Raw genomic sequence first — 14,156 nt, 5'->3', positions numbered from 1 at the left:
CCGTGCTTTGAACAAGAAACTGAAGGAGAGAGATGAGATGCTCAATGTTTGGGCAGTGTTGTTTACTGGAATTGTTGTATGTGTTGTAGTTGTGGCTTTATCAGTGTTATCATAGAATCAAGCCACTAAGTGAAGCAAGTATGTTTATTATTGTTGTAGTGCAGGATATGGATGAACTTTGTAATGTACCAATCTTAATGTAATGCTATTTGGTGTTCTAAATTTCTGCAGTTTGGTTCATATTGGTACATGACTAGGGAGATGACCAAATTGTCATCGTCGACGAAAATTTGGTTCATGACTAGGGAGATGACCAAATTGTCGTCGTCGACGAAAATTTGGTTCATATTGGCAGATGACTAGGGAGATGACCAAATTGTCGTCGTCGACGACAATTTGGTTCATATTGGCAGATGACTAGAGAGATGGCCAAATTATCGTCAGCGACGACAATTTGGTTCATATTGGCAGGTGACTAGAGAGATGACCAAATTGTCATCAGCGACGACAATTTGGTTCATATTGGCAGATGACTAGAGAGATGGTTCATATTAGCAGATGATCAAACAACTTCAAATTAAAGCATGACATAGGAAGCATCACATATGATCAAACAACTTCAGATTAAAGCATGACATAGCCAGCATCTCAAACAGTAGTTCAACAACAAGTGAAAATACTAGTCCAGCACCATGACATCTCAAACAGTAGTTCAACAGCAAGTGAAAATACTAGTTCAACATATAGTCATCTCGAACAGTCACCAGCAAGTGCAAATGAAGAACTAAAACTTGAGTTTTTTGCTCCTGGTGTTCTCAGCTGGATTGGGGGCTAGCCTTGTTTTGCTCCTCGTGTTCTTTGCTGGGTTGGGGGCTAGCATACCAGGAACTTCAATTGTTGTTGTCTGCTTCTTAGCTGGAGAAGCTCCTCTATCTACTGCCTTCTTATAATTCTTTCTTGGGCTGAGAAAAGTGCAAGCATGTCACATTTCATATGATAGTGCATGAAAACAAACATATATACACAAACATACACAAACATCACCTAATTATAGTATCTTGTGTAGATGTTGGTGTTGGCTCTATAGGTTGCTCTTGTGGTGGATCTTTTGCATCTGTTCCATCATCTACTTCCACTGATGCCACTTGCACTTCTGGCTCTTCTGCATTCTCAGCTCCCCAATGTTCATCTTCACCAAAGGCTGCATCAACTGAATTTTTGCATTTGTTGGCACGGTGTCCTCGTCCTCCACACCTGCCACATTTTTTCCTCCTAGGACCTAGTCCTTTTCCTTCACTACTGGACCTAATTCTAGTTTTCCTCGGCCTGCCAGGTGCTCTGTTTTGAACTGGAGCAGAAAGTTTAAATCCTGGATTCACAATTTCCCATTGTTGCTTCCCTTCCAAAGATGGAAGGTTGTCAACATAAGTAGCTCTGAAATTCTCAGCAGAATAAAACTTGTGCACATACTGATCTATTCCACTCGCTTCACCTTTAAGAGAAGTGATAAAGAACAGAGCATGGATACATGGCTTACCAGTTACTTGCCATTGTCTGCAACTACAAGACCACTTCTGTAAGTCAACAGGGTGCCTCCATTCTCTTTTTTCTCTGTCAGTAGCAGTAACTTCAGCCTCTGTTGGGATTCTCCTAATAAAACTCATCTCTAAACCTTTTTTTGCCATTAAGGCCTTCATCACAGATGGAACAATGAGATGGCCTTCAAAATGATCAAAGGAAATCATGTTCCTTATATCAAATTTTTGCATAATGTACTGCCTGATCTTGTCACACAAGTCAACTATGTGAAGCCCCTTATATTTCTTGATCCTTGAGTTGAAAGCTTCAGCAAGGTTGTTGTTCACACAGTCTACCTTGCAAATGTCATTGATGTGTGCTGTAGCCCATATTTTTGTGTGATGCTCCTCTAAATATTCTTTAACTTTGGGCCTACTGTGCAACTGATTCAGATGATAGTTGTGCTTTTTAATGATGTATGTAAGTGAGCATGGCCACAAATTCTCATCATAGAACTTGCCTTTGAATTTCTTGCTGAAGTTTTGAGCCAAATGCCTCATACACTCCCTGTGCTCCACCCCAGCATATACATCATCAACAGCTGTCTCCAATCCTTTGCATGCATCAGTATGTATGACTAAACCTTCTGGATGTCCTATTACTTTCTTCAGTTGTTGGAAGAACCAAGTCCAGCTCTCAATTGACTCTGCTTCTATGACACCATAGGCAACTGGAAATAACCAATTGTGTGCATCAAGGGCACAAGAAGAAACAAGCTGGCCCCTGTACCTATCATTCAGTGTTGTTGCATCCATAGCAAGGTAAAGCCTGCACCCCTCTAAGAAACCTGTCTGACATGCCTTGAAGCACACAAACACTCTTCTGTAACACTCCTTGTGCAGTTTCTTTCCTCTCAATGAGTATTCCACAGTGTACTTGTCAATTTCAACTACACTGCCTGGTGATGTTCTCTCAAGTTTAGACTTGAATGAATAAATCAGATTGAAACTATCACTGTACTTGCCAAACATCTTGTCTAGTGCCATCTGTTTAGCAAAATAACACCTACTATATGGCACCTCCACTCCATACTTCTCTGTCAACCTGTGCTGAATTTCCTTTGGACCTATCCCTGGATTTTTTTTCTAATCCAAGCCATAGCAGCATCTGCTATCCATCTTCTCTTTGCAGCCCTCAATCTCTGAGATCTGTTAACACTTGGACAGTTGTGAGGGTAAGGGTTGACCTTAATCTGTTAAAAAAGAACAAGCAATTAGTACATGAAACATAAATTTTGAACAATAATTATAGAAAGGAAAACATAAAATGCATTAGTACCTGAAATAATGTGCTTCTCCTCATTAAAGAGGCATGTAGCCTCCACTTACATCTATCAGAGGCACATTTTACAGTAAACCTTCTTTGGTCACTTTTCAAAGTGATGTACTCTATTTCAGTGGTAATTGAGAAAGTTGCAACTGTATTTCTGCAGTCAATTGCTGAAGGAAAAACTACACCTTCCCCAATAGAGGGATTACCTCTGTCATACATCATGATAGGTCTGTCCTCATCTTCAGCTTGAAAATCTCCATTGTCCAAGTCCTCCTTCTTCTCATCTTCATCTGTATCAGAGAATTCAGCAGGAATGTACTCCTCATCTACATGATCTTCCTCATTGTTGTGCTGAACATAGCCTAGATAAAGTTTCTCATCTTCTTCATCAGACAAAAGTGCTGCATCAGGTTCTGCTTCCTCCACAACAGGATCAACTGGTATGCTAGGTTTATCTTGGGTTTTACTGCAAGAATGCTCAGACTGAGCATTTGCACTTGGGGTTGTAGGTGGCCTGCAACTGCTACTTGTTCCCCTTGTGTTAGTCCTAGGTTTTGCAGATGCTTTAGAACCAGAGGGCCTTGAAGCAGTGGGGTTTGAATTATTTTCTGAACCAGAGGGGGGCCTACGCCTCTAAATAACAGTGATTTCCAGATTGCATGACATGGTTTGTGCATTATTTGCAAACATGGCACCTAAATCATTATCAGAGTGAATAGGCATCCAAGCAACTTTCGACACATCCCAGTACCTTAGCTCAACAGCATCATGTAATCCCTATGGATATTTGGCAAATACTATTGCCCTAAACTGCTCAAATGTGCTGTTGTTGTCCACCACTAATGGAAATGTGAAGCCAGTTTCTTTTCCTTCTATACCAACAGCAGTTAAAGTGCATGTCTCCATTCTAACACTGATATTAAATGCTCTAGCCGGATCAATCCTATGCAAACAGGGCATGATATCAACATACAACAACAGATCTGGGATCGAGGGGAGGAAGAAACAACAGATCTAGGATGGGGGGACTTACCCTAATGCTGTCTGCGACCGTGTCCTTGCCTTGCGGCCGCGGACGCCGCAGGTGGCATCGCTGCCTTCACCATCGTCCACCATTCTTGCCTTGCGGCCGCGGGTGCCGCAGGTGGCACCGCTGTCATCACCGTTGTCCACCATCCTTGCCTCACGGCCGCGGGCATCGTAGGTGGCACCGCTGACGTTGTCGTCGTCCACCATCTCCAGCAGTCACCGCAGGCACCGCAGTTGTCAACGCTGTCGCCGCCGTCGCCTCCTAGCTAGGGTTCATGAGAGTGGGAACGGGTAGAGAGTGGGGAACGGAAGAGAGTGGGTATGAGAGTGAGATGGGCCCGAGTGGGTTCTGTCCTACCGGGGGGCAAGCAAGGTCCAAAACGGAGCGCTGTATGTGGTCAAACGGCATTGACCAAGCGGAGCCGTGACGGAAGGGAAAAAACGAAAGAATTCCAAAGTGGTGTGGACAGAACCGGTGACTTTCTCAAACTAGGGGTAAAATAGACGAGGGGGACACAACTAGGGGCACAAAGCTAATTGTCCCTTTTAAATAAGTCAAGTGTCAAGTTCTCTACAACCAGATATTAACAAGTTCCCATCTGACACATAACCGCGGGCACGGCTCTCAAAAGTTTATACCCTACAGGGGTGTCCCAACTTAGCCCATCACAAGCTCTCACGATCAACGAAGGATATTCCTTCTCCCGGAAAGACCCGATCAGTCTCGAAATCCCGGTTACAAGACATTTTGACAATGGTAAAACAAGACCAGCAAGACCGCCCGACTGTGCCGACAAATCCCGATAGGAGCTACACATATCTCGTTCCCAGGGCACACCGGATAGGTCAAGTTATGAGTAAAACCAACCCTCAAGTTTCCCCGAGGTGGCCCCGCAGGTTGCCCGGTTCGGACCAACACTCAAAGGAGCACTGGCCCGGGAGGGGCGGGGTTAAAATAAAGATGACCCTCGGGCCTGCAGAACCCAAGGGAAAAGGCTTAGGTTGTTAGGAAAATGCAAAACCAAGGTTGGGCCTTGCTGGAGGAGTTTTATTTAAAGAGAACTGTCAAGGGGGTCCCATAACCCCAACCGCGTAAGGAACGCAAAATCAGGGAACATAACACCGGTATGACAGAAACTAAGGTGGCAAGAGTGGAACAAAACACCAAGCATAAGGCCGAGCCTTCCACCCTTTACCAAGTATAGAGATGCATTAATTAAATAAGAGATATTGTGATATCCCAACATAAACATGTTCCAAAATGGAGCAATCTTCAACTTCACCTGCAACTAACAACACTATGAGAGGGGCTGAGCAAAAGCTGTAACATAGCCAAACAACGGTTTGCTAGGAAGGTGTGTCAGAGGTTTGACATGGCAATATGGGAGGCATGATAAACAAGTGGTAGGTAGCGCGACATAGCGATAGAACGAACAACTAGCAAGCAAAGATAGAAGTGATATCGAGGGTAATGGTCATCTTTCCTGCAATGTTCTCAGAGTTGTCGAAAGCTTGCTCCTCGTAAACGTACTCAACAGGATCCTCATTCATGTACTCGTCTCCCATCTCTATCAAAAGCAAGAACACAAGCAGCGGGACAACAATCAATCACGGTGCAATGCACAAGCAACATGATGCAAGACATGACATGGAATGCAAGGTATGATGTGCAATGCATATGGGTACTCCGGAAGGAAAAGGATGATCAAGGCATCAACTTGGCAAACCAAGTATGCTGCTGGAAAGATGAGGTGATTTCGGTCGAAATCGATATAAGGATCTGATGAAGCTATGTACCTAGGGTAGGGGCACGGACCTGTCCAAAGAGCCCTACCCAAGGACATCCCTAGAAGAAGTCACCTTTCAATCGACTTGAAGGTATCCCACTCGACGGATTCAAGACACTCGACCAAGAAGCTATCACTCGACCATGAAGCCAACCACTCGACTGGCAAGAGACCCAAAGTCACTCCACAGGCAAACGGTCGGCTATTAAGTAGTCTTTATGGTCATTATAGCACTTTATTAGGGGCGTTACCAGGAACGCCCAACCTTAAATGTACCTTAAACCCTGCATTACTGAGGGCAGGAGAGGACCGGCGAACTCTATATAAGCCACCCCCCTCCTCAGTATGAAGGGTTCGCACCCCTGTTATTCACACGCCTATAATCCAATCGACCGCCTCCGGGCACCGAGACGTAGGGCTGTTACTTCCTCCGCGAAGGGCCTGAACTCGTACATCTTGGTGTGTTTACAACTTCCCAATAGCTAAGATCTAGCCTCTCCATACACACCCCCCTACATCACTGTCAGAGTTAGAACCACGACAGTTGGCGCCCACCGTGGGGCAGGAATCTTAGCGCCTGATTGGAGAAGTTGCGATTTTTCCGATCCCTTTGATCATGGTTTCATGCGGAGTTTTGGTGGAGGGCCGCGAGATCCGCCTCGGCGCGCTCACGTTCATCGCTGACGACTCCGCCTGGCTTCAGGAGGCACCACTCGACATCGACGCGCTCCCCGTCCGCGGTGCGACGCACTTCCGCGCATGCGTTCGTGGCGTCCTCCTGCGGCAGCCGTCGACCCAGTATCGGTCGGCCCCCGTGTCGTCTCCCCGCTCTGTCTCCCACCGGCGCAAGCGCTCCGGTCGGTCGAGACTTCAGAGGTGGGTGAGGCATGCCGTGGCTCGCCAGTCGGCCGCCCCACAAGTCGCGGCAATCGAGCCCGACGAATCCCTCTGCGGCCTGTTCGACCTGTCGACTGGCTCCGCGGAGACCGCATCCGAGTGCGACAGCAGCGACCCGGCGGCTGAGGTTCTGGCGGTCGATGGAACGCACAGTCCTCCCGGTTTCCCTCGCGCTGATGGAGGCACGGGTGGGGGCGACCCGTCGCATCCCCACGATGAGTATCTCCCCGAACCTCTCACGTCATTATAGCGAGAGGAGCTTCGTCGCCGGAACATGGACGCACTCCACACTCCAATCGTCGGAGAGACCCCCGAGGCCCGGGCCTTGGAGGACGCGCGCTTGGCTAACTTGGCCGAGCGCACTCGACTGGAGAATCTCCAGCGAGCACTCGACGAGCAAGCGCGTCAGCGGGCTCCCGAGTCTAGTCGACGTCAGCTCTTCCCGCCGACGCAGGTATACCGAACCCCAGTCCAGAATTTGGCTGCCGCGGCCCGTATAGCAGAATCGATTCAGCCCTTCCAGTCGGAGGCTGGCAGGGGCTTGTTGCAGATCAGAGCGTTGCTCCGGGCGGCGGGAAACCAGAATTCCGTTGTTTCTCAATCGCGGAATAGGATCCACAGTCGATCCGTTGCAACAGATACAGTCCAGTCGGCTCACAGCCCGAGATCGCCCCCGAGGCGTGAGGGACGTGGTGACCGGCATGATCAGTACAGAAGGAATGAGCGGTATGATCACCGATCCGATCGTGATGATCGACGTCGAGTGCCAACCCCTCCCCCGAAGAGTGGGTCATATGCGCCTCGACATCGAGATGATAGGCGCCCTCATAGTGTTGGGCAGAGGGTTCCAGTCGACCCCAGGGACCCAGGCTTTGACGCGAGATCTATCCTCGTTCAAGGTTTGGTTGACAGGAACAGAGCTCATCGGGGGGGCCACAATAGAGATGCGCCTGCCAGCAGCAGAGTACGTGTTTCGGGGCCAGAGTGTTTCAGTCAAGCCATCAGGGCCACAGTGATTCCTCCCAACTTTCGGTTGGCGACTGGAGTCAGCAAGTTCACCGGCGAGTCTAAGCCTGACACTTGGCTCGAAGACTACCGAGTGGCTGTCCAGATTGGTGGCGGCAATGATGAGGTGGCTATGAAGCATTTGCCCCTCCTGTTAGAGGGCTCGGCCAGAGCGTGGCTGAATCAGTTAGCACCCAGCAGCATCTACACTTGGGAGGATCTCTCTCGAGTGTTTGTCACGACCTTTGAAGGAACATGCAAGCAACCAGTAGGCCTTACAGAATTGCGGTCTTGCATGCAGAAACCGAGTGAAACTCTGAGGGATTACATCCAGAGGTGGATCACTTTGCATCACACAGTTGAGAACGTACCGGATCACCAAGCAGTTTGTGCCTTTAAAGAAGGCGTCAAGAATAGAGAGTTGAACCTGAAGTTCGGTCGAACTGGAGAGATGTCTCTGAACCGGATGATGGAGATTGCCACCAAATACGCTAACGGTGAAGACGAAGATCGACTCCGGAGTGGCAAGCACAAGGCAGTCACCCAAGAAACCGGAGGAAACTCTAGTCGGAAACAGAAGCGGAAGGCCGAGCCAGCCGCCCCTGGGGAGGCCCTGGCCGCAACCCAGAGAAATTTCAAGGGAAAACCCAAAGGCCCCTGGAAGCCCAAGAAAGTCAAGGATCAAGATGGAAATGATGTTTTGGATCTGCCATGTCACATCCACACCAAGAAAGATGAGGAGGGTAATTTTATTTACCCAAAGCATACCACTCGACAGTGCCGGCTCCTGATCCAGCAGTTTCAGGGCAAACAGTCCAAAGATAAGGAAAAAGAGTCGGACAGAGTTGAGGACAAGGAAGATAGTGACGATGGATACCCCCAAATCAATTCCACCCTGATGATTTTTGCTGATGTCGAAAGCAAAAGTCGGCTGAAAGTCATTAACCGTGAGGTGAATATGGTTGCTCCGGCAACACCCAGCTACCTGAAGTGGTCTCAGACTGCCATCACGTTCGACCAGTCCGATCACCCTGCGCACATTGCCACCCCTGGGAGGCAAGCTCTGGTGGTCGATCCGATTGTCGAAGGCACTCGACTGACCAAAGTCCTGATGGATGGTGGCAGTGGCCTGAACATATTGTATGCTGAAACATTGAAAGGGATGGGCATTCCGATGTCCAGGCTCAGCGCCAGCAACATGAGTTTCCATGGAGTCATTCCTGGAAATAAAGCCGAGTCACTCGGCCAGATTGCTCTCGATGTGGTTTTCGGTGATTCAAAGAATTACCGCAAGGAAAAGTTGACATTCGAGGTTGTGGACTTCCAAAGTGCTTATCATGCTATTCTGGGCCGGCCAGCTTATGCACGCTTCATGGCTCGACCGTGCTACGTGTATCTCAAGTTGAAGATGCCCGGCCCCAGAGGTGTGATCACCGTTACAGGCAATCGGAAGAAAGCAGAGGAGTGTTTTCAGAAAGGATCAAAGATTGCTGACGCTCAGATGGCAGTTGTTGAGCTGCAAGAGTACCAGAAGACTGCTGATCCGAGTGAATTGCTACGAGCCAAGAAGCCTGCTTTAGAATCTGCTTTTCAGTCGTCTGGTGAAACTAAGACAGTTCACATTCACCCGACCGACCCCAATGCTGCCCCGACTCACATCTCAACGACGGTCGACTCCAAATAGGAAGAAGCGCTCATCCAGTTCCTCCGTGAGAACTGGGACATCTTCGCATGGAAGCCTTCTGACATGCCTGGAGTTCCCAGGGAGCTAGCTGAGCACCACCTAAGAGTCGACTCAAAAGTAAAACCTGTCAAGGAACATCTCCGATGGTCCGCCGTCCAGAAGAGAAAGGCCATTGGTGAGGAGGTGGCTCGGCTCTTAGCAGCGGAGTTCATCCGAGAAATCTACCACTCCGAGTGGCTCGCCAACGTTTTCATGGTCCCCAAGAAGGACAAGTCACTTCGCATGTGCATTGACTTTAAACATATCAATCGGGCCTGCCCGAAAGATCATTTCCCTCTCCCCCGCATCGACCAGGTAGTCGACTCGACCGCGGGGTGTGAGCGTTTGTCTTTTCTAGATGCTTATTCAAGGTACCATCAGATCCGTCTGTATGGACCCGATGAGATCAAAATGGCTTTCATCACCCCATTCGGGTGCTTCTGTTATGTCACCATGCCCTTCGGCCTCAAGAATGCTGGAGCCACGTTCATGAGGATGATTCAGAAGTGTTTGCTCACTCAGATCAGTCGGAACGTAGAGGCATACATGGATGATATTGTGGTTAAGTCACGGAAAGGTTCCGACCGACTGACTGACCTTGCCGAAACCTTTGCTAACCTCAGGAGATATGATATCAAGCTCAATCCATCAAAGTGCACATTCAGAGTTCCAGGTGGAAAGTTACTCGGTTTTCTCGTTTCCGAACGAGGAATCGACGCCAATCCCGAGAAAGTTGGCACCATACTCCGAATGAAGCGCCCTGTGCGTGTACACGATGTCCAGAAGCTTACAGGTTGCTTGGCCGCTCTAAGTCGATTCATTTCTCGTCTCGGTGAAAAGGCGTTGCCTCTTTATCGACTGATGAAGAAGTCTGACAAGTTCGAGTGGACTCCAGAAGCTGATGCAGCGTTCGCAGAGCTCAAAGCTCTGCTCTCCACCCAGTCGGTGCTTGCTGCCCCAATCAGTAAAGAGCCTCTGGTGCTTTACATTGCGGCCATGGGACAAGTTGTCAGTACAGTACTTACGGTCGAGCGGGAAGAAGAAGGAAAGGCCTTCAGAGTTCAGCGCCCAGTATATTATGTGTCTGAAGTTTTGACTCCTTCGAAGCAAAGATATCCCCATTACCAGAAGCTTGTATATGGGATTTACATGACCACGAAGAAGGTTGCACACTACTTCTCTGACCATTCCATTACAGTCGTCAGCGACGCTCCACTGTCAGAGATTTTGCACAACAGAGATGCAACTGGTCGAGTGGCGAAGTGGGCGATTGAACTCCTTCCCCTAGATATCAAGTTTGAAGCAAAGAAGGCTATCAAGTCCCAAGCAATTGCAGATTTCGTCGCCGAGTGGATTGAACAGCAGCTTCCGACTCAAGTTCACTCGGAGCACTGGACCATGTTCTTCGATGGATCTAAGATGTTGAATGGTTCCGGTGCTGGGGTAGTATTGGTCTCCCCCCGAGGAGATAAGCTCAGATATGTTCTCCAGATTCACTTCGATTCCTCCAATAATGAAGCAGAATATGAAGCACTCTTATATGGGTTGCGCATGGCCATTTCACTCGGCGTCCGGCGCCTCATGGTCTACGGCGACTCAGATTTGGTGGTTAATCAGGTGATGAGGGAGTGGGACGTCAGAAGCCCAGCTATGACTGGCTACTGCAACGCAGTAAGAAATCTAGAAAAGAAATTCGAGGGGTTAGAGCTTCATCACATCCCCCGACTGAAAAATCAAGCAGCTGATGATCTGGCAAAGATAGGCTCCAAGAGAGAAGCCATTCCCAGCAATGTGTTTTTGGAGCACATCCGCTCGCCGTCAGTCCAGGAGGATCCTTTCACAGAAGAAGCCCCGCAACCGAAAAGTGCCACAGATCCGACTGAAGTCGAAATTCTTGCTGTGGTCGACCTAGTCATGGAGGTCTTGGCAACCACTCCCGACTGGACGGTACCATACATCGCGTATATCTTGAGGAAAGAACTCCCAGAGGACAAGGAAGAGGCACGACAGATCGTCCGCCGATCCAAGGCCTTCACAGTCATAAAGGGACAGTTGTATAGGAAAAGCGCGACTGGAATCGGTCAGAAGTGCATAACACCATAAGAGGGTCAGATAATCCTTGATGATATCCACTCGGGAACCTGTGGTCACCATGTGTCCTCTCGGACCATTGTGGCTAAAGCATACCGAGCGGGATTTTACTGGCCAAGAGCAAATGAGATGGCAAAAGAGATAGTCGACAAGTGTGGAGGTTGCCAGTTCTACTCCAACATGTCACACAAGCCTGCATCAGCCCTGAAGACCATTCCACTCGTCTGGCCCTTTGCTGTCTGGGGACTGGACATGGTTGGTCCACTGAGAACAGGCAGGAACAGATTCAGGCATGTGCTTGTGGCAGTCGACAAGTTCACCAAATGGATTGAAGCCAAGCCTATCAAAAATCTTGATGCCAGCACTGCTATCAGTTTCGTCAGAGAGTTGATATTCAGATATGGGGTCCCGCATAGCATCATCACTGACAATGGGTCAAACTTCGATTCAGACAAGTTCAGAGCTTTTTGCGCCTCTCAAGGCACACGAGTCGACTACGCGTCGGTCGCGCATCCCCAGTCGAATGGACAAGCTGAAAGAGCAAATGGTCTAATTCTCAAAGGACTGAAGCCTCGACTGATGCGTGATCTCAAGCACGCAGCAGGTGCTTGGGTCGACGAGCTTCCGTCAGTTTTGTGGGGACTGAGGACCACCCCGAACCGGTCGACTGGAAGAACGCCATTCTTTCTGGTTTACGGAGCCGAAGCCGTCCTGCCGAGTGATCTACTTCACAACGCCCCCAGAGTCAAGCTTTACAACGAAGACGAAGCAGAGCAAGCCCAGCAAGACGCAGTCGACCTCCTAGAGGAGGAGAGGGAAATGGCTATGATCAGATTAACCATCTATCAGCAAGACTTGCGTCGATTCCATGCCAGAAATGTGAAGAGCCGAGCCTTCCAAGAAGGAGATTTGGTCCTCCAAGTGGATCAGCAGAAACCACACAAACTTGCTCCTACTTGGGAAGGCCCCTTCATCATCACCAGAGTCCTCCACAATGGAGCATATCATCTCTACAACGTTGGTCGCCGGATCGACGAGCCACGAGCTTGGAATGCAGAACTACTCCGCCCATTTTACACTTGAATTCTCACTCGGACGAGATGTAATAAGGAAAAAATTTCTGCAGTACATTTTTATCAAAGACAAGAGTGTTCCAATAATTGTTGTCACTCTTGTTTGCATACGAAATCCCCCAGTGGGTGACTTAGCTGCGAATCCGTTTCGCCTAAGTTTGAAAAAATCCTACCGAGTGGAGAGCAATCCTCCCACTCGGGGGCTTAGCTGCAGTCTAGTACTCGCCTAAGTTCTCCCACTTAGAGACTTAGCTGCAGTCAGGCACTCGCCTAAGTTTGAAAAAATCCTACCGAATGGAGAGCAATCCTCCCACTCGGGGGCTTAGCTGCAGTCCAGTACTCGCCTAAGTTCTCCCACTTAGAGACTTAGCTGCAGTTAGGCACTCGCCTAAGTTTGAAAAAATCCTACCGAGTGGAGAGCAATCCTCCCACTCGGGGGCTTAGCTGCAGTCCAGTACTCACCTAAGTTCTCCCACTTAGAGACTTAGCTGCAGTCAGGCACTCGCCTAAGTTTGAAAAATCCTACCGAGTGGAGAGCAATCCTCCCACTCGGGGGCTTAGCTGCAGTCCAGTACTCGCCTAAGTTCTCCCACTTAGAGACTTAGCGGCAGTCAGGCACTCGCCTAAGTTTGAAAAAATCCTACCGAGTGGAGAGCAATCCTCCCACTCGGGGGCTTAGCTGCAGTCCAGTACTCGCCTAAGTTCTCCCACTTAGAGACTTAGCTGCAGTCAGGCACTCGCCTAAGTTTGAAAATTCCTACCGAGTGGAGAGCCAGACTCCCACTCGGGGGCTTAGCTGCAGCCCAGTGCTCGCGTAAGCGTTTAAAAATCCTACCGAGTGGAGAGCAAACCTCCCACTCGGAAGCTTAGCTACAGTCCAGTACTCGCCTAAGTTCTCCCACTTAGAGACTTAGCTGCAGTCAGGCACTCGCCTAAGTTTGAAAAAATCCTACCGAGTGGAGAGCAATCCTCCCACTCGGGGGCTTAGCTGCAGTCCAGTACTTGCCTAAGTTCTCCCACTTAGAGACTTAGCTGCAGTCAGGCACTCGCCTAAGTTTGAAAAAATCCTACCGAGTGGAGAGCAATCCTCCCACTCGGGGGCTTAGCTGCAGTCCAGTACTCGCCTAAGTTCTCCCACTTAGAGACTTAGCTGCAGTCAGGCACTCGCCTAAGTTTGAAAAATCCTACCGAGTGGAGAGCAATCCTCCCACTCGGGGGCTTAGCTGTAGTCCAGTGCTCACCTAAGTTCTCCCACTTAGAGACTTAGCGGCAGTCAGGCACTCGCCTAAGTTTGAAAAAATCCTACCGAGTGGAGAGCAATCCTCCCACTCGGGGGCTTAGCTGCAGTCCAGTACTCGCCTAAGTTCTCCCACTTAGAGACTTAGCTGCAGTCAGGCACTCGCCTAAGTTTGAAAATTCCTACCGAGTGGAGAGCCAGACTCCCACTCGGGGGCTTAGCTGCAGCCCAGTGCTCGCGTAAGCGTTTAAAAATCCTACCGAGTGGAGAGCAAACCTCCCACTCGGAGGCTTAGCTGCAGTCCAGTACTCGCCTAAGTTCTCCCACTTAGAGACTTAGCTGCAGTCAGGCACTCACCTAAGTTTGAAAAAATCCTATCGAGTGGAGAGCAATCCTCCCACTCGGGGGCTTAGCTGCAGTCCAGTACTTGCCTAAGTTCTCCCACTTAGAGACTTAGCTGCAGT

The 14,156-nt window shown here is 49.2% G+C and overlaps 1 protein-coding gene across 1 annotated transcript; it reads right to left on the bottom strand.

Annotated features, from left to right (window-relative positions):
• Positions 1–1,040: 1,040 nt before the first annotated feature.
• LOC147985166 (uncharacterized) lies at positions 1,041–2,564 on the bottom strand. The gene has a single exon (XM_087541443.1). The coding sequence runs from the start codon at positions 2,562–2,564 to the stop codon at positions 1,041–1,043; it is 1,524 nt and encodes a 507-aa protein (XP_087397569.1).
• Between the last annotated feature and the right edge of the window lie 11,592 nt (positions 2,565–14,156).

This window comes from Triticum urartu, chromosome 2A (genome assembly GCF_056163025.1).
Source record: "Triticum urartu cultivar PI428250 chromosome 2A, HENAU_Tu73, whole genome shotgun sequence".
Lineage (NCBI taxonomy): Eukaryota > Viridiplantae > Streptophyta > Magnoliopsida > Poales > Poaceae > Triticum > Triticum urartu.
Note: the sequence above shows the minus strand (reverse complement) of the source record. Positions and strands in the feature narration are given on the sequence as shown.

Bases quoted from the DNA above. Each gene is read 5' to 3' on its own strand.
- LOC147985166 (XM_087541443.1), bottom strand. From the start codon at position 2,564: ATGGCACTAGACAAGATGTTTGGCAAGTACAGTGATAGTTTCAATCTG.